This window comes from Anthonomus grandis, chromosome 3, assembly GCF_022605725.1.
Source record: "Anthonomus grandis grandis chromosome 3, icAntGran1.3, whole genome shotgun sequence".
NCBI lineage: Eukaryota > Metazoa > Arthropoda > Insecta > Coleoptera > Curculionidae > Anthonomus > Anthonomus grandis.
Window position 1 is genome coordinate 7,503,331 of NC_065548.1, and position 20,478 is coordinate 7,523,808.

Here is a 20,478-nt window from a genome sequence, read left to right on the forward strand (position 1 = left end):
ATTTGTAAAATTACCGAAGAAAGTTGCAAAATCACATTCATATTATAAAATCACATAATATTTGTAATTATTTTTACTATTATAATGTAAAATTACAAGTTTTTTGTAAATTTATACCTTAATTCTTAAATTTACCTTGGCTATGTAAACCGCGGCCAATGCGAGTGCGTGTTTACGCGTCCCCAAGCGATTCCGAAATTTTCAACGTAAATGACGACTCAGTTATTATTTTCGACTTACGACAGGTAATAAAGAATTTTGTGCTAGTCCTTCTGTTTATCTTTACTGTTTCTTCATGCCTATAAGTATCAGGTAAGTTAAATATTTACATTAATACCTGTTAACAATGATTACTTGTCAAATTGCCTGACTGGTCAGGTTGCCAATTTCCATATAATCTGTGCGTGGTCCTTTATGAAAATGTTTTATTACCTATTAGTATTCATTTAGTATAGATTTTCAGCAAGTAAAGGTTATATAAACTAATAATGTTAATGATTTATATTTATATTTACCAATATTCATTTTATATAATAAGCTTCTTAAACGGAATTATTTTTAATGCCATTTGGAGCAAAATAACTATAATTTTAATAACAAAAAATAAACTAAATAATATAAATAAACTTTTGTCATAAGGTTAAATATTATATGTACTTATTTTATTCCAGGACATTACCGATGAATCTTCTCTTGAGCTTGGTATGGAACCATGCATTGTATTATGTGGTGGTAAGTAAAATTTTTTTTTTTGAAAAAAGATTATAAGTATTTTTTTTATTTGTAGGCTTTAACAATACTATAAAAATATACCTAGAACAAGAACCTGTTACGGAAAAATGTGACTCATTTGGAGGGGCATTGCATTGCTTAATTGCTCTTTATTTTGTCTTTAATTTGGAATATCCCAAAGAAGCATCCTGCATTTTGGAGTTCCTTCAAAGATATATTTCAAATATACACCCCGAAGCAGGAACCAAATCGAAAAAACAAAATCTTTCGAAAAGAAAAGTTATTATTTTATTAAATAATTATTTATAAATTATTATATTATTTCTTTTTTTGAGCCCATAAATGTTAAATGAATTTGTTCCAACCTTAAAGGGTTTTTTTTGTGAGATTTAGCTTGTAAGTAGGTACTTATATTAACATATTTGATATTATATTGGGCCCCAAAATGTATATAGACTATGTCAAAGTTGTTGGCTACTTCAAGAGTTTTAAGAGTTTATGTTTGTTTGTATATTGAAGAGTTTAAGTTTCAAATATACTTTTTATTTTCCTTTTTTTTTTTGAAAACTTACCATGTAGTTTTCTTATGTTCCTACTGAGTTTATTGAATTTCCATTAAGTTTAAAAAAAATAAATCCTTTGTATTTTTTTAAGTTGCCACTTTAGTCTTTTATTTAATTTATCTAAAATACTAAACAAAAAACTGTAGGTAGTAAAAAAATACAATTATTCCAATGTAATTTTACCAGAGCATTTTTTACATTTACAACGTGGTATTACAAAAAAAAATTTATTTCACAAATAAAAATTAATAAAAATTTAAAATATTAAATTGTAATTTCACAAAAATATGTATTTCTTAGTCACAAAGATTAAGTAAATTCACAATTAAAAGGGAAATCCAAATTACAAATATTTTGTGAATAATTATTGATTACAAATATTTTGCGATTTTACAACAAATATAATGGTCACACTAAAAGCAGTAGATTTATTGTAAATTCACAAAATATTTTTTTCAGTGTACACATTCTTTTCTTTTGAAAATAATAGACATGCCCAACAAAACAACTTATTAATATGTTTGCAACCTGTAAGCCATTTTCCTAAAACTTATTGTTATATGTCGTGCGTATATGTTATAATGTCGTGCTTGTTATTAAATGAACTGGAGCCAAACGGAATTTTTTTTAACCGTTGTAAAAAATTTTCACTGTCATCACATTCGAACTGCATGTTTATTTTCAAAGTAACCTCCACTTCAATCACTAATTACTTTTAACACTATTATAACACTAATCAGTTATCAATATTAACGTTTTTATAGGAGAACTGTGGTCATTTTATTATTAAAAGATTTTCTTGTGCCCAATAACGACAATTTTAACGATTTACTTCTCGGTTCAGCATAAATGTCGACACATCGGAAAAGAGAATGTTTTCTGTAATAAGATTATTATTCTGCATTAATTCCCTAAATTGTTCACAAAATTCAATTCTTCTATCTTCATCCTCCTCATTGGGTTTCTGGAGAAATGTTAGTTTATAGGGATGAAATTTTTTTGCTTCTTTCCTTCCTTACTACTGAAGACTCGCTCACCTCCAATTCGCGCGCTACCTGCCTAGTGGGAATATTAGGATTTTCTTCAATGGCTAATAACACATTAATTTTGGTGTCTTTATTAAGCGCAGATCGACGAGAACTAGTTATTGTTCTTACGTGACCATTTTCCCGTTTTTCAATCTTGCTTATAGTACTTTAAGATACAGGTAGAAAAGTTTATAAAGAACCGGCTGCTCAATATGCGCACAAACGCATTTTTCAACACAAAATCGATAGAAAATCCGGTGGCAGAGAGAAAATACGACCGCAATATATTTTCTCTCGCTTCTTATTAAAGAAACCGCAAGAACAAAGCAGCCGCCGTACTTCGTTTCTTTGTACCTGCCGGGAATTTAAAGCCTATGACGTAGCCTGAAGGCCTACTCAGTGTCGTCTCGTACGGAAAGTGAGTTAATCGTGTTATAAGGCATTTAAAATCTGTTGTGTATTTTTTTTAAAGTATAATAGTGAAATAGACTATAGTTTTTTTTTGTTAGACTATCCGATTTTTATTGTAAAAGGTAAGTAAAATTGGTTTAAATTATTCAATTGTCTAATAATTTAAAAAAATAAATGAAAATTAATTACTGTTAAAAATTATATTATTTAAAATATACTTTGATTTTAAGTGACAAAATAATAGGTATTTAACTTGTAGGTATATATGTACAGCCTAGAGTGTGCTTTTCCGTGTAATTTTTTTACTTTCTAATTTTATTTTAGATGTCACCTAAGAAAGTAGGCAAACAGGGACAAATAATTCACAGCCAAGGGAGAGAGATTATTTCAGTTAGTTCCAAATTTACTACCTAATTCCGTCCTAGTATTAGACAATGCAACTTATCACAATGTGCCTGTAGTCAAGAATGTTACATCTGGAAGTAAAAAGCAGGAAATAGTTGACTGGCTCAAGGAACGTAATTTTACATTTGATGCAAAACTTACCAAGACAGAGTTATATGAAATAGTGTCTGAAAATAAAAAAAGTATGTAACTGTACTGTAAAAACCAAGTTGGACGACCTAATGGAAAAGCATGGACATATTGTGTTACGTTTGCCTCCTTATACCACCCAGAGCTTAATCCGATAGAAAAAATTTGGGCAACTGGTTAGAATTGGGTAGCAAACAGAAATTCCACTTTTAAATTGGCGGATGTCGAAACTTTGACAAGGCAGAAATTTGCGGAAATTTCGAATGATGAGTGGATAAATATATAAGTCCTGTTTTAAAAATAATTAGCGAACTGCATCCTCCTGTAAGTAAAACAATTTTTTATTAGATTTTTTATGGGCACATCACAATGCTAAAAAATATAATTTTAATTTATCTACATTTTTTTAAACGAATCTCGGAGCAATTAAATTCAAATATATGCATTCTTAGTTGGTATTTCAACTAAATCAAACGCACTTATAATATCGCTAGCTATACCTACTAAAAATCTAGGGCTATTTAAACTCTGGTACAAATAAATATTAATAATTTCAACAAGTGTGCCGCCTCCACTGTCTTCAGACCTCGACATAGTCATCTGACCCGATCGATAGAATAACGAGATGCGCGGATTTTGCCGCCTGTTGATGTCACCGGTTGTTTATAAACTTTTTTAACTGTATCGTTGGTAAATCAGGATACTTCTGTCTAAATAAATGCAAAACTTCGTATCTCCGTACCCAATCATCATTAAGATTTCAATCTTGTGCTTTTTACTTAAATAGCCCATTTCGTAAAAAACTTAAATCTGATTATCCGACAGTAAAGACACGTCTTGTAGCAATGTCAAAATTATAAGAACGCCATATTTTTATAGGACATTCATAAAATACATTAAGAAAAAAACTGTTTACTGAAACGTATATTAATTTTTTGAATTTAAAACATTGTTAAAATAAAAAATCTAAGCTTAAAAACAGATGAATAATAAGGTATGGCATGTGATACATCAAAATGTTTGGAATTTTATGCAGAATCCAAAAATTTAATAACATATAGGGTGTCCTATTTAAAATAAGAAAGTTGGTATTAGCCTTGCCTACATGGCACATCCTGTATAAAAAAAATTATTGTAAAAAATGCGCAACTTACAATCCAAGTGACATGTCCAAACGTTTTTCCGAACATGCTTCCATTTATTTATTATCGAATTTATTCCAAGTTACAGACTCGCATTGTACATTACAATATTATATGGTATACAATTACTTTCTTGGAACTTAATAGTGAATTCAAAACATATGTAAGCGATATAATAATTAATACTTGCAGATAATCATAACGGGAATCCTGCCAGACAAAGCGATGCTCTTTAAATCGGCAATGATGCCGGCCAAATTGAATTTTCTGACCGCAGAGGGTGAAGAATACGTCGCCATATTTAAACTGGGAGACGATCTCAGACAGGACCAGCTTATATTACAAATGATCACTTTAATGGATAAATTACTAAACAAAGAAAATTTGGATTTAAAATTGACCCCTTATAGAGTTTTGGCTACCAGTACGAAACATGGGTTCGTGCAATTTATCGAGAGTACCACTATTGCAGAAGTGCTCGCCCTAGAAGGTTTAATGTCAAACATTAACGTTAATTAAAATAACGCGTTTTTATATTTGTCTTTTTAGGGAGCATACAGAACTACTTTAAAAAGCACCATCCTCAAGAGAACGCCCCTTACGGCATCCAGCCGGATATAATGGACGCTTATGTGCGCTCTTGCGCCGGTTATTGCGTCATAACTTATTTATTGGGTGTGGGCGATCGGCATTTAGACAATTTGTTGCTCACAGAGGACGGAAGGTTGTTTCACATTGACTTTGGGTAAGTATTTAAATTCCTTAAAAAATTATAAAATTAAAGTTTTTCAAACCAGCACATAGGTAATGACAGTACATTAATAGGTATAAACATAGGTTTAGAAAAAAACAAAATAACAAAACAGAATTAATAATTTCTCCAATAGAGCAAGAAAATTTCGGAGAATTAGAAATTACCTGAGGGGCAAAAATAATGTCTTTGTTCAATTTTCTTGCTTTCAGCAAGTATATCACTGGAAATAGAGCCCAGGAACTATCTAAACAATGTGGTCAGTAAACAACATCCACATAGTTAAAGCCTGAAGGGACAAGATTTTGAATTATTTATGAATTTCACCAGTGGCGTAGTTTCGTTTAGTGGCGCCGGGCATCAGAGCCCAGTCGCGCTCATGCCATTTCTGAAGAGGGGGAGGGGGGCAAAAAAATAAAAACTCGATAATTTTTTTAACAAAATATTATATTATTATAAACCTTTCTGCCGTCTACCCATTATGAAAACTCTTTTTTTCGACATTTGCTTTCTGCAAAGAGATCTACTAAACACTCAAGATTCAAACCTTGAGCTCTTTCATTTTCGATGCTCAAAAGAGCCAAGTTTCTAAGTCTCCATAGTACTTCTTAAATAATTTTTTATTCTTTTTAATTTCGAAAAAGATCTCTCTGCAGAAGCAGTAGTCACTGGAATTGTTAAAAATAATAAAAACGCTGCATATAAATTTTTAAAACTAGCCGTGGCAGTAAGTTGATCACATATCAAAAGTTTGGCGACATCTTTCTCATTACTACATTTAACAATTTCAGTTCGAAAAGTAGACCTAAAGTTTAGTGTTTTGACCCCAATTTCATATTGTAAATCATCATTATATTGTTCAAATAACAATACCGCCCTTTTCCTAAGTTCATCATCACTTAACTCAATAAGAAATTTTGGGAATAAAAAGTTAAATTTTGAAGAAACATTGTGAAAACCTGATAATCGATTTTTTAACTGGTTGATTACAATATCTAGAGTAGCATTAAATACTAAGATTTTAAACTTCTTTTCGACATCGGAAAACATATAATCACTCAGAAGTTCTTCAAAATACTTTTTAACTGTTTTTGCTCGTTTTTCTAAAAACTCAGTGTTTACGCCCCAGCTATCTGCTAAAATTATTTCTTCACTTTTAAGTTCATCAAAATTTTCTCAACAGTTTATCATTGCTGTATAGGCACTTTCTAAATAAGCTGTAGCCTCCATCATATCACAATCTTTGGATTGTAAGTATTGTGAGGCAATATTTAGACTTTGCAATATTTTCGAAAATAGCACAATAAGTAAAATAAAATCATCTTTTCGATATATTTTTTTAGACCTGCTGCTTCGCTTCTTTCATTCGGTTTACTTCTTAAAATTATATCTGTCAAAGCATGCAAAACTTCTTTGTAATTAGCCCTTAAGGCAACCAAAGCATCGTACCTCGAAGCCCAACGAGTAGGACCTGGTTTTTTTAATGTGATGCTTCTAACAGGAGACTGTTTTAACAAGTTCCACCTTTTTACACTGCTTGAAAAAAATACATACAAAGCACCCACATGATCGAAGAAATTAGAAACTTCGGATATTCCGTTAACAGCATCATTGATAACCAAATTTAAATTATGGGCTGCGCAATGCACATAGTGAGCATGTTTTTCCATATCAATTATTTTCGCTTGCAAACCATTGTAGCATCCACTCATGACACTAGCGCCATGATACCCCTGACCACGACATTTGGAAATCTCGATATCTTTCTTCGTAAACACATCGTTCACAAACTGTAATAATCCTGTGGCAGTATGATCAGTAACAGCAAAAAATCCTGTAAAAATCTCCTTAATCTGAATATCTTTTGGCATTTGACTGTTTTCGTCCTTGATAATTTTAACAATGCATCTCTGATTTCAATAAATAACTCAGTTTCTAGCTGTCCCGCCACTAGATTGATAAGCTCATTCTGTACCGTAGGACTTAAATATCTAACTGATCCACTTGGTTTCTCTAGTAATTGTTGTAGAATTGGGTCGTATCTTGCTAGTAAATTTATAATTGATAAAAAATTTCCACCTACTAGAGTCCCTTCAACTTCATGTTTTGAAACCCGGTGTTCTCTAAATGGGAGATTGCGTATTGCCAGAGTTAATGTGACATCTACAATTCGACGTAAAACTTGCCTCCAAAAATTGGCTTTCTTTCGGAGAATTCTTCCATCTGAGAATCTATACATTTATTTGCCTTCCAGGCATCATAAATAACACATGATTCGATATGAAAATTGGCATTTTCATGCTTATTAATTTTTCTGGTTAACATGTTCCAATTGGATATTCCTTGTACCCAGTTAATTTTGAAATATGGTTTTGATCTATCACCAAATAACCAACAAGGATCACAGTAACAAACGTTTTGTTCCAAGGAATAGCACAACCACTGCCTAGGCACTTCCAACCCACTTTTTAATTTCGAGAAATAATAAGTTGCCGAAAAACACCTACCCCCGTCATTTCGAGGAAAAGATTCAGTTGGTTTACAAGATCCGTATTTAATAATAATTTTTTTAATGAAACTTGGGGGCTGACCTATGCCATAGATTTTTGAATAATATGCAATATCGGTAGGATATGTTTTTCCCAAAACATTTTTTAACACGTTATTTACACTACTGTCTTCGGGAATAGTTTCTAGAAGTTCTAAGTAAAGGAGTTGTGCTCTGTTATTTTCTTGTGAAACATTGGTAAAGGTTGATGTAAAGCCAAATGAAGGGAAGTCAAAACAAGAATGGGTATAAATTTTTAAAGCAGCAGAAGGTTGGCTTTGTAAAGAAGTTTGAGATTCACCACTTTGTTCGTTATTTGATAATGTATGGTATACGCCAGATACGCTAGGCGCCAAGAACTCTGCAGAAACTGGAGCAATTGAGGAATTACTGGAAGATTGAAGTTGTTCAGACGTTGATAACGGTAATGAAGAAATTTTTTCAACAATTACTGGCGCAGGTTTAAAATAATGACTAATTTTGGGGAGTTTCGAATTCTTCGCTTCTTGTTCTAGTCGCCGTATGTGATACTCCCAGTCACTGGGCTTCCGTTTACTCATTATCAGTTTCTGAAAAAAAAAATAAATAAGTTGGTCCAAGGCAGCACAAGCCGCACAAGCGCAAAAAATATCCCTTAGGAAGCCCCTGACCTGACCTTAATATTAAATTTTTTGATTTTCTAAATTATAATCCTACAATAATAACTGACTATATTAGAATTTAGAATGCTATCAAAGTCAGTCTTGTACCGTTGTAATATAAAAAAAACATCAATTTGACTCTTATGCATTGTTGTAAATAGCACCTTATTAACTTCCAAAGTCAAGGCGGCCGTATAATATAGATACTTGATGACGGCCGCGGCCGCTGCCTGTTCAAGTTACAGAACATTTTAATTGTGTAAATTTTGACTAAATAAAAACTACTAAAAGCTCTGTATTATGCCCATGCAAGGAAGCCGAAAATACAGAAAAAAAAATATTGACAGGCTTATTAAAGCTGATTAAGCACTCCTCTTAGTTTAAAGCATTGGTACTACTTACCTTGAGGAAAAATGCCGCCAAAAAGTTCACTATCAAACTCTTTAAACTTGAATCTCAAATAATACGTCAAAATTCACGCATTAATTATGAAAATAACATATACTTAAACAATGCACGATGCACGCGATAAATGTTATTGCGGATTGCCGGATTGCCCACTGTCGCTGCTCTATCGATGTCACCCACTCCCACTCCACTACCCCTTTTTGCGATCGCCTATATTAGGCGCGCCTTAGAAAACTATTAACGTCGATTGAATATTTGGTTGGTTGGGTGGTTGATTGAATATTTATATCATATTCTCAATCAACGCTATTATTCACAAAATATTAACCTAGGGGAAAAGTATTCTCCGTAGATTAATACGGGCGGAAGTTTTCGTTCCGTATTCCCTTATTTTAGCGTATTAAGTTTGGTATTCCTCGGATTGTATTCCTCGGATATTTTATTTAGAGCAGCTAGATTGTTGCAAGTAAATCAAATTTACTTGAAAGCAGTGGTTAGGCTTCTGTGTAAGAATCCATACTACTTGCATTTCATATCTCACAATCAGAACACTAGACAAGCTTTAAATAAGAATGTAACTATCCCAAAGATCACAAAAACTAAATGTCAAAAAACTTCAACATATACCTCAGCAAAAATCTATAATCAACTTCCCGTAGAACTCAGAAATAAACCCTATACCAAAATTAAAAGTAGAATCCACTACTGGATATAAGATGATAACGTCACTTGGTTAGTATGATACACATGTTTATTTTCCCCTTTCTTTCTCCTAATTTAATTTAATTTTATTTTTTGAATCACTTTTGTTTATATATTATTTTCTTAAAAATTGTTTTTATTTTAATTAATTAATTTGGATAGACAGGAAATGCACACACAGTATTTTTAAAATACCATTGTGCATTGGGTATTCTTAGCGGTTAAGCAGTTGTTATTTTGTAATGTTATAATGTATAAACTGCTGAATATATATTATTATGATTCTCATAAATGTATTCCATTAATAAACAAATATATCCATCCAAAAATTTTCAGATACATTTTAGGCAGAGACCCTAAACCCTTACCTCCTCCAATGAAACTGACGAAAGAAATGGTCGAGGCAATGGGAGGAGTAAACTCGGAACATTATCAAGAGTTTAGGAAACTCTGCTATACGGCATTCTTGCACTTAAGAAGGTCGGCTCCAATAAATCTGTCAAAAACCGTGAAAATCAACTTATGGCTTTTTTTAGACACGCCAACTTAATGCTCAATCTATTTTCTCTTATGGTCGACGCCAGTGTACCGGATATCGCTCTGGAGCCAGACAAGGCGGTGAAAAAGGTTCAAGATAAACTAATGTTGGATTTGGGAGAGGAGGAGGCGGTGCATTACATTCAGAATTTAATTGACGCCTCTGTGACGGCCGTCATGGCCGCCATAGTCGAACAGTTGCATAAGATCACTCAGTATATGAGGAAATAACATTGTGATAATAATAATAATTCAGGCTGTGGCCACATTTTTTTATAGCTGGACTATTTTAAGGATGCATGTTGGGGCTCGAGTTGTTCATGACGGTCTTGGAATCAATTTCGAAGGGCAAGGTTATTAGAAGTAGTGGAAAATTTTACCTGTGTAAAATTGGTGTTTTTTCTGGCGACCTTGACAAGTTCTAGAGAAGTGCCTAAGAGGCAATTCCTTTAGATTTTCGAGATATTTTTAGTACTAATATAAGTACACTTTACATTGATACAGTTCTCAAATGTCAAGTTTATGCATAGGTCAAGGATTAATTGAGGGGGTCAGAAGCCAAGGGGTCCAAGTACCAAAACGTAAATATTGAGAAATTTCAATTTTAAATATTTTTACTTATTAAAAAATCTAGAACCCTAAAATGCATGAGTTATGTATTGCAAATTTTTTATTTTGCTTATACTTATAATTTAGGATGGATTTTGAAAATGTTTGGGCTTTATTTTATTCACAGGGCCGTACTATGGTACACGGGTGTTGTAACAATTTTGAAAAAATGCCACATAATCATTTATTTTTGTAGATAGGTAATAAAAATTCTCAAATAATAGAATAGACTTTAATAAAAAATTGTTACAGAAGGTTTTGTATAAATATTAATCATCATCCGATTCAACCATGTCACCGAGAGTATAACCTTCATCGTTTCGCCCGTTTGTTTGATGGCCTGCATTCAACGTCTGTCCTGGATTTAACGACTTATAGAAATCATGGTGTATTGGTGGTACATATGGTAGAAGCTGCAAGAATTTTTGAAGGTCTACCACGCAAGGCAGTTTTTTTAGATCAATTTCTTCAAAAGGAAAATCACTATTATAAACTTCTTTATAAAAAAGTTTCATTGGATACTTTTTTTTAAAATGTAGCCATTGCATTTTACTTATTCCTGTAAGATTTGATTTCATGATGTTGTCCATGGGAGATATAGATTTTAAATCCTCAGGCTGCATTTTTACTACAATAAATTTTCTACTGACTCCTGCTATAAAATTAACTTAATCATCGGGAGTAAAAACGTGAGTTAGCCGTCTCTTTGCTTTTTCAATAATGGCAAAATCTTGATCGCATTCCATAAAGGAATGTCCCGAAACCAAAAAACGTTGGTCAACACTTTCGATATGTGTAAATTGCACAATATACATCCAAAATTTTATTATGTTCTTGTTCTTGTTTTGACCACCACAGTTATCACTGAATGCATCGATGTGGGTCACTGTTTTTGGCAAACTTTCAATATACTTCAGCAAACATGACATGACTTCTTGAGAACCTTTCGACCCTTCACCTTCATGCCACATGTACAGTCGGCAAATTTGAAAATGTCCCTCGCGGATCTGCTCTCGGACTTTGTTGCCTTACAATTTGGCAACATGGCTTTTGACTGAAAGGGGTAGCGTACGGCGGGCGCTAGGGTGTAGAGTATCGATCGAGTTTAGTCGTGTATAAATAGGCAGGGGTGACGGAACTCATTTTTCAGTAGATGGGGTTTTTGCAATGGGACGTTTCGAATATTTTTGTGGTTGTGCAAGCTGATATTAAAAAAAATCAATCAGTTTGTTTTTCTTCCTTATGTAAAGTTTTTAGGACAATGCGCTATAGTGTTTTATACGTTGGCTAAATGCGCTCTTCAAAATTCTGTTTGGTTCATCATTTTTGAGAAATTACCTTCAGTTATTTTTTTATTGGGACACTATATTTCTCAACTCCAAATTATTATTTTTTTGCCTGATCTTTCACAACCTATATTTTTGTTGTCAAATGCTGCTTGTTGTCAAAATAAATAGAAAAAAATCGTTTTTACTTTTTTATGCATTACATAAAAATCCTAATCGATGTTTTCTTTGAATTTTTTTTATCAAAGTATTACTTTATATTACTCACCCAACATTTGAAAAATAAAATGCAACTTAAATAAAAATACCAATCCAAATTTTAAATTGTTTTTACTTTTAAAGTGTGCATTATTGTATAAAATAATATAATTAAAAAAAATACCTATTTGTTTTTTTTATTTTTAAATATATGGTGTGTATTTAAAAATAAGTAAACAAACAGATGTAATTCTATGATAAAATAATAGTTTTTTTAATTGGCAGCAACCAGTAAGTGTAAACCAAAATATAGGTAATCATAAAAAAAGGAAACATTATAATAATAGAAACTTTAAGTGCTACAGCAGAAACGATAGGTATATGTTGAGATTTTTCTCTTTCATCCTGTGTCTAGGAAATGAAAAACGCGAACTCAAACCTGTTTAAGGCATTAAAGGTTTCATAAAAAATAGCGCGCTATGGTTAGCCCGCCTCCTAGCATTAATAACGTAATACGAGCTGAGATACTACCCAAACGTCTAGCGCTGTAAAACTATGTACTTGTACTAAGTACTACCATAATATAGGAAAAAAAATTAAGATTTTTGTTTCTTTTTCCTCACATTTTATTTATAAGTATACCAATATAAAAATACAGGGTGTAGAACTCGTCAAAAAAAGTTGGTTGATATACCAAAAATTGCCTATAGTCGTATAGTAAAAGTTGCATATTAAGAAAATTAGTTTGCGTTATTGAAATTTTTTTTACTCATTATCAAGTTAAGTGGACATTGTTTTTACAAAAACTGTTCAAAATTGTCCCCACTTGTTCGATTAACCCAAAATGTTGTTCGGCAAATCCATATTTTAAATTGTTTATGTCTATATTTTGGTAAGAGGTAGAAAAAAATCTATGTGGTTCTCATGAGTAAAGCACAATTTTTTACTGAAGTGATGAATAAAGTAATATTTCCGTTTGTAAATAAGGCACTCTCGTGATTTCTTCTTAAATAAAAAACTATTTTTTATATTTTTTTATTGAAGCGAAGTTAACTTTAATTACTAAACTTTATTTCTAGTAGTCCCGTATCTTTTTTTATTTACTTTTTTTTAAACCTTATAAAACGTATAAGTAATGGATCAAAGGTCAGTTTCAAAGCGAAAATTTTATTTCCTATTTAATGACAAATGACAGTTCTTTTAATAAGTATAATTTAATAAGTATGTTATACTTATAAAGTATAACATCTTAATAACAATTAATAACATTCAACACTACTCCTAACAAGCTTTAGTAAGTATAATTACAATTTAAATCTACAATAAAAATACTTTTTTATTTAAACTTTTAAATAGCCTACGTATTGTGTTTTTTTCGAAACTTACACCTTTTTTTAAAATAATAATTATTTAATATCACAGGGTGCATTTGGTATTGGTATGGCTTCTTAATTAATATTTGGTATAAAAACCATTTGCGTTAATGCATTGTTGCAGCCTTTTCCGCATTAATCCCGCCTAATTACTAAAATCGGGTCTCCCTCTGAAAGATTCCCAAATTCTTTGAGCGTGGGCTAGTAACGTTTCCTTCGATCTAATTTGGCCTTGATTAAAAGTATCCCAAGAATTCACTATTTCAGCCCACAAATTTTCGATAGGGTTTAAGTCGGGGCTTCTGGATGGCCATGGAATTAAATTAAATTCCGGATATTCCTCAAACCATGTTCTCGCCATACGGGAGGTATGAATTGTACAATTATCGTGCATAAAGGATATTGGTCCAGCCGGATATAATATTCTGTATGAAGGCAGAAAAGAATTTGTTGAAAATGTCCACGTAGTCCGCGGAATTCATTTGGGGTGGCGTGGTTCCCAGCATTCCGGGTCCATTTTGGGTCAATCGACCCGACAATGTCAATGTTATTCTCCCGCTTTTTTCAGTTTCTTGGACATAATGGGAATCATATCTGGTACTTGTAGGTCTCCACACTAATTGATGGGACCTTATGTCCGAAGAAAACGTTTTTTCGGTAAATACCACATTTGACCAGTCTCGGTCAATATTTTCTTGAGCAAACCTAAGCCTTCGCTCTGCGTTGTCGACCGTTAATTTGGCCTTTTTGGCTGGTCGTCTTCAATTTATTCCAGCTGAACGAAGAGTATTCCTAATTGTTTGCATACTAACATCCAAGTTCATGGTTTCTTTGACCACCCGGCTATTTGTGAAAGGGTTATTTCTTACTTGGGTAACAATAGCTTCTCTCATATTTTCGGTTAATACAGGTTTCCTTCCAGGATGTTGTCTGGTTTCTACATGCCCTTCTGCTTCTTGACGTTGGATGCAGCGTCTAACTTGTTTGACCTGTTTAAAAGCAAATGCAGTAATTAGTATTAATTAATTAAATAGATATCTATTATACTATTAGTTTAGTGACAACAGTTTAGCAAAGGGGTGGCCTATATGTATAGGTATAGATAAAAAATAGCAGTAAATATTTTATTATTAACAATAAGTTAATAAAGTAGGTACTAAAAAAGCAATAACAGCGTCTCTTAACAATAATATAATTTTACATTCAGAGCGTTACGTCAAAATATATTTCTATGACAACTTTTTTTAATATATGGTGAAAAGCAAATAAAGCGAAAATATTGACAAAGTTTTCAAAGTGAAAATATTTCAGATTAAAATGTTTGCTATGACTTTTATAAAACCTTCATATTTAAAAATAACAACCGGCGCGAAGAGACAAAATTATTTTAAATTATAATAATAGCAGGCGATAGAATTCTTCTCTTCTTTTTCGTAAATTACCTATGTCAAAGCTCACTTATGTCAATGCTCAGTCTAATATCGTAAAATGCATATAGATATGTATCATATTACTAAATCGAATAAATATAATTAACGAGGTAAAGCTTAAATTTGGCATAAAAAACCCATTCACAAGTATAATAATAAATACAATAATAATAATACAGATATAAAAATATACTAGATGGATACAAATAATGCGGTAAATAGGTAGTGGGTTGGCTCACGGTGCGTTTTGGACTAAATATTATTTTAATAAACATTTTTTAATAGGGCCACTCCCCTTAATCCTCAACTGGTGCAGTAGTGAGTCAGATATTAAATTTAAAATTCAAAATATCGCCAATCTATACTACATTCGACTACCGTTTTTAAGAAACCTTTAAACCCATTAATACTTTTTTTAGGGTATGGTACTGTATTAAATTTATTTATTATCTAAAAAAAAAACTATATTGCTTGGATTTAAAAAATACTACCTCAAAAAAAAAACTTTATTTTTTTATTTTTTTTGATTTTACTTTAAAAATAAAACAAAAACATTTTTTATTTTGATAGACCCAATAACATGTATATTTTTCTTTGTTAAAAAATATAGGTAAGTTTTATAACTTTTTTACATATCTATCGATAAATTAAACTTAAGATATGTAATTTTCAGCTATTTTTCTAAATAAAAAATTTAATATAAAATTATAAATTACCCTCGAAATCACTCCTATTTGAATAGATTCCCAGGACGATGAGATAATAATTTTCGTTTTTGATCTATTAAATTTATTAGCTTATTTCGGGATATCAAAAAAAGTTGGTTCCGTATAAAAACAAACCTTTTTTTTTTGCTGCATGTCAAATGCGGAGTGGGTAAGGTTTTTTTGTAGATCAAAACAAATAGCACGTTTTTCTGGACACTGTCTTGCTGATTCCTTGGCGGCGTTTTTTAAATTTTTGGCTGCTTCAGCTTGACGTAGATGACGATCATGTTCTCTGGCAACGCGGGAGCCCTCTTCAGATTCTGGATCACAAGAATTTTTCTGAGTAATGAACGTGTCACACTTTGTACATGTGTCTGAATATGGTCGGTGAAAAGCTAACTTGAAATGGGTATTAAAAATGTCGCGGTATTTGCTCAGCTTTAATGGTCGGGCTTCTTTTTCGTGACAAAATTCTTTGTATAGCTTGTACATTTTTGTTACATTTAACTCGGGAGACAAATACTTGCGATTCGGATTGTCTTTTCTAGTATAATGACTCACAAATTTTGGGATTGAGTTTATATGCTGTTTTGCTAAGTTTAAAGACTCATCGTCTATTTTATTGCTAGGGACATGTCTTCCCCTTTGATCCGTTTGGACGACTCCAGACTCCTTCTTTTTCTTTGGGACGTTATAAAACCGTTTGCGGCTAATATCTAGAGTTCTCAGAAAAAACTCTTTGCATACACGTTTATTTTGAAGTTTTATCACAGTGCTAATACTCTTTTGTCTGGTGATTTTTAGACGGTGCATTTTTGGAGCATTATTTTGTATGCATGATGCAATAAAGGTGCTCTGTAGATCCCATCCATTAGTTTTGTTTCCAAGATTCCAATAATCAGTAAAAATTGTGTTTCTGCGTATCTGCATGTATGGTCATAAGCCTTAACAGATTTTGCATGATGTAGTTCACCCTTGCGACCAACGTATTCCTGGCCACTGTTTCTTCGAATTTTTGAACAATTTCTTTTCCATGTCGTAGTTTTACGAACCCTTTTTCCGGACTTCCATTCCCAGCTTCATTCAAGTTTTGCACTTCAGCATCATCGCCACCACTGCTACTTGGAACATATCTCCATCTATATCAGAGTTGTCGGAGAATGAAAAAGAGTCATTTTATTAAAATCTGTTGTAGGTATTTAAATAATAACGAAAAAAATGCAATTATTATGATTATGTTCTTATTTCTATATGAATTTGTTACGCTATAATGAAAAGAAAACTCGATTTGTATTACCATAACCTTAAAAAATTGAAATCATAAAATATGTACCTTAATTTTTATTTTAAATAGAATTTTTTCTTGCTATAATAACTGCTTACCTCTTTCATCGTCTGATGTAAGCATTTTGAAATTAAAAATGCACTTCGATCACTATTTTTCACGATTTTAGTACGACAACTGACACTGACAAAATCGTTAGTTATCAACAGAATATAACAGTTTCCTTGGCTGCAAATGGATCCAAGTATACTTGGACCCGTTTAGCTCTAAACAACTGTTAAGATATGGTAAGTAGTACATTTTCTTATTGATAGATGGAGCCATTAAGACTTGTTTTATGCTTGGATCTCTTTGCCACTAAGTAAATGTATATATTAAGTTTTGATTTCTGCACTTAACTCGATATTGAAAAAAAACTCGACTTGGACCCCTTGGCTTCTGACCCCCTCGATTCATCCTGAACAAAATTGACGTCAAGGTCAATCAAGGAGAGGTGATCTCTATCGTCACGAACAAGGGTAACTTATTTTGGGAGGAATCGTCACCCTTTCTATAATTTATATAGACTTTTTTGTTTTTCTATAACCTAGTACAGTCCTACTATAAAAAAACGTGGCGACCCTATGTAGTAATAAATATTCTAGTTTATTAAGATTTAAGACTGTTTTAGGTTAAGTATTGAGTTTCCATGTTAAAATAAAACATATTCTACTATCTTATTTTCGACACAAATAATATTATTATTTATTAAAAAAATATTTCATATTTATTCAATAGCCCGTATTTATAAAACTGAAGCATTTACTCTGAAGTAAAAGGTACAAGCAAAAGGTAGAAGTAAAAGGTTTTGCTCTAATTCGTATTCATAATCTCTACCTCTTCCTTGCAAGCAAATGCTTCGGGCTTCGGGAAAATAAAGTAAAAGGTACAGAGATTATCGATTTCGACAAGACATGACTTGCAGCGTGCAGTCAACGCGTATGTGGTCTGTAACTGATGGGGTTGATCTTATTTGTTTCATAATCAAAAGCAGTTCGCACGTCAAATTGATGTAAAGAAGATCCATCTAACTTATTTGTGCAGCTATTTTAAAGTGAATAAAATATTTAAAATGTCTGACACCGATAGTGAACAGGAAGTTACCGAAGATGCTCCTAACGAGTAGCTGTTTATCGCTGAAAAAGTCCAAGCATTTCCGGAGATTCTCGAGAAATCTTAAGTTCCAGCGATGAAAAAAAAGAAAACTGCTGCATTAACTGATATCGTTAAGGAATACGTTACTTTATTTGGCAAGGAGATGGATATTAAAGCTTTTATGAAAAAAGTGAACAATATGAAAACGCGACTGAAAAATAAAACTGACAAAAATAAAACAGGGAACAAGCCCATTCGTCTTTTGTCCTGGGAGAAAGTTATGTTAAATGCTATGGATGCGGACATAAATCCTGTACTAAGTCGGGTACCAGGTGAGAAATAGATTCAGGTCTTTATTATTACCTTGTAAATACTTATCATGCATGTATATTTTTATTAGGAGCTCTTGCAATTGGCGTGGCAAATCAACCTTCTTTACCTACTTCAAAGGATGACATTATGGTGGAAAACGATGCTCATCAGATGATTATGCCTCAAGTAGTAGCTAACAAAAAGCGATCCTACACATCGGTTGAAGAAGTTGCTGCAAAAAAAAATCCTCCGAAGCCTACCTTTGCTTCGGGCAAACAAGAGTCTGACGAGACGAGGCAGTTAACGACAACCCAGCTTCAACGATTAGTTTTAGTTGAACAACTGAAAGTTGCTCGTCTCCAACAACAATATTACTCTGTCAAGCTAAAAAATTTAAACGAAGCATCAAACGAAAAAGCCCCGCAAGAGTATGTTTTTGTTGTTGGAGATAATATTTACCAAAACTTGTAAAAATAGACGTATATGTAATATGTATCATTTATAACAAAAAAAAAACGTTTTTTTCCAGTTAAAACGTGTAAGTTTATTTTTAGTTTAAGTAAATACATATTTGTACGTTTGAAGTAAACAACATATACATAGCATTACATGATAGTTTTAATCCTAATTATACAGCTATATTGTTATTGGTAATAAGACGAGCTAATTGCTCTCGCCGCCTTTGTCCTTGTGCGCGAATAGCATCTACATTTTCATTCTCTATAAATGGCAAATCCTGTTCTTCTTCGTAATTTTCTTGAAAATCTTCATCTCTTAATTGCTTAGCTATATTGTGCAACACAGCACACGCAAATATAACTTTTGGAATACTGGTCAGTTTTAATCTGCATCCATACATCAGGATAGGAAATCGCCGCTTTACTTGCCCAAATGTATGCTCAATCACAACTCGCTCTGATGTAAGCAGCCTGTTAAAGACTCTCTGATATTCCTCGTGGGGGTCGGTGTAAGGAGTCATAAGACATGACATTATACCATACCCACTGTCTCCCAGAAGAATAGTGTTGTCTTGACTTTTTCATGATTTCACACACTGCCGAATTTTTTCATATACGAGCATCATGGACTGATCCAGGCCAACTTGCATCTATACTAGTTATAACAGAATTCTGGTCGCATGTAACCTGTACATTAATACTGGCAAAACCTTTTCGATTTACATATTCGTCTCCAAATTGGACTGCTTTTCCATCAAACCTGATAAATTTGCTTGTTGTACAATTCGCTCTAGCACGTCATGAAATATTCTGGACACTGTGGGTTGCGAACATCCCAATTCTTTAGCTATTCCGCTCTGAAATCCAGGGTTCGCACAATACCGCAGAAATATTTCCATTTTCTGCACAGTGACTGGGCTGCTCCACGAGATTCGAAATCCACGCCAAGAAAGTAATTTGCCAACCACACCACATTTTCCTCCTCAAATCTAAACAACGTCTTGAAATCTGACTCACGAGGCGTACGTCTTGGTTTGTAGATTTTCTTGAACGTAAATGCACCACATTAGCCATAACTAACACAATACTGCGACTAATCAACCAAAGATCACCTAAACAAGCCCTTACAAATAGATTTTATTAAATGAAATGCACAAATTTTAAGATGCAGGCTCTAAGATGCCGGGACAACTAATGATAAAATGAGAAAAGTTGCTGTAACCTAGATTTTACCTTTTTTTAGAAGCAAATCCTTTAGTTTTTAAGCAAATGCTTCTTTTTATAAATAAGAAAATAAAAAGTTAACACCTTTTACTTTGCAGAAGCGAGACCTTGTAGTATAACAAACCCAGGTTCGTCCATAAAGAATGGATGAGATAAGTTTTTTTTTTAATAAATAAGAAAAAGATCGAACGAGAAAAAAATAAATAAATAAGAAACCAATACCCTCCCTACGTTGTGTTTTGTAACAGAATCACTCTCTCTTTTACTTATCTCGGATGCGCTTGACAAGACAAAATTAGGGAAATTTGAATTATTAGGATGGTATTAAAGAAAATGCAGTCTTGATAATACACCTACTTAGTTTATTTACGTAAAAAAAATAATGCCCTACTCAGCCTGGAATTCACGAGGGGAAAGAGCACGGCAGAGAAACCCTCGATCTCAATTCCCTAAAAATCGAATCAT

The 20,478-nt window shown here is 32.6% G+C and overlaps 1 protein-coding gene and 1 long non-coding RNA gene across 5 annotated transcripts in view; both read left to right on the forward strand.

The window, feature by feature from the left end:
* LOC126734032 (phosphatidylinositol 3-kinase catalytic subunit type 3) overlaps positions 1-10,862 on the forward strand; it is a 35,962-nt gene extending 25,100 nt beyond the window's left edge. For all 4 annotated transcript variants that reach the window (XM_050437545.1, XM_050437548.1, XM_050437547.1 and 1 more), the window contains 4 exons: positions 4,603-4,900; positions 4,960-5,155; positions 9,797-9,940; positions 9,997-10,862. In XM_050437545.1, the coding sequence (XP_050293502.1) occupies positions 4,603-4,900; positions 4,960-5,155; positions 9,797-9,940; positions 9,997-10,228 (870 nt within the window). In that variant the 3' untranslated portion in view covers positions 10,229-10,862. The remainder of the gene's footprint in view (positions 1-4,602; positions 4,901-4,959; positions 5,156-9,796; positions 9,941-9,996) is intronic.
* Positions 319-1,103, forward strand: LOC126734045 (uncharacterized). Its single transcript, XR_007659933.1, has 3 exons — positions 319-472; positions 672-732; positions 788-1,103. It is a non-coding gene; the product is annotated as an uncharacterized LOC126734045 (long non-coding RNA).
* Positions 10,863-20,478: the final 9,616 nt, after the last annotated feature.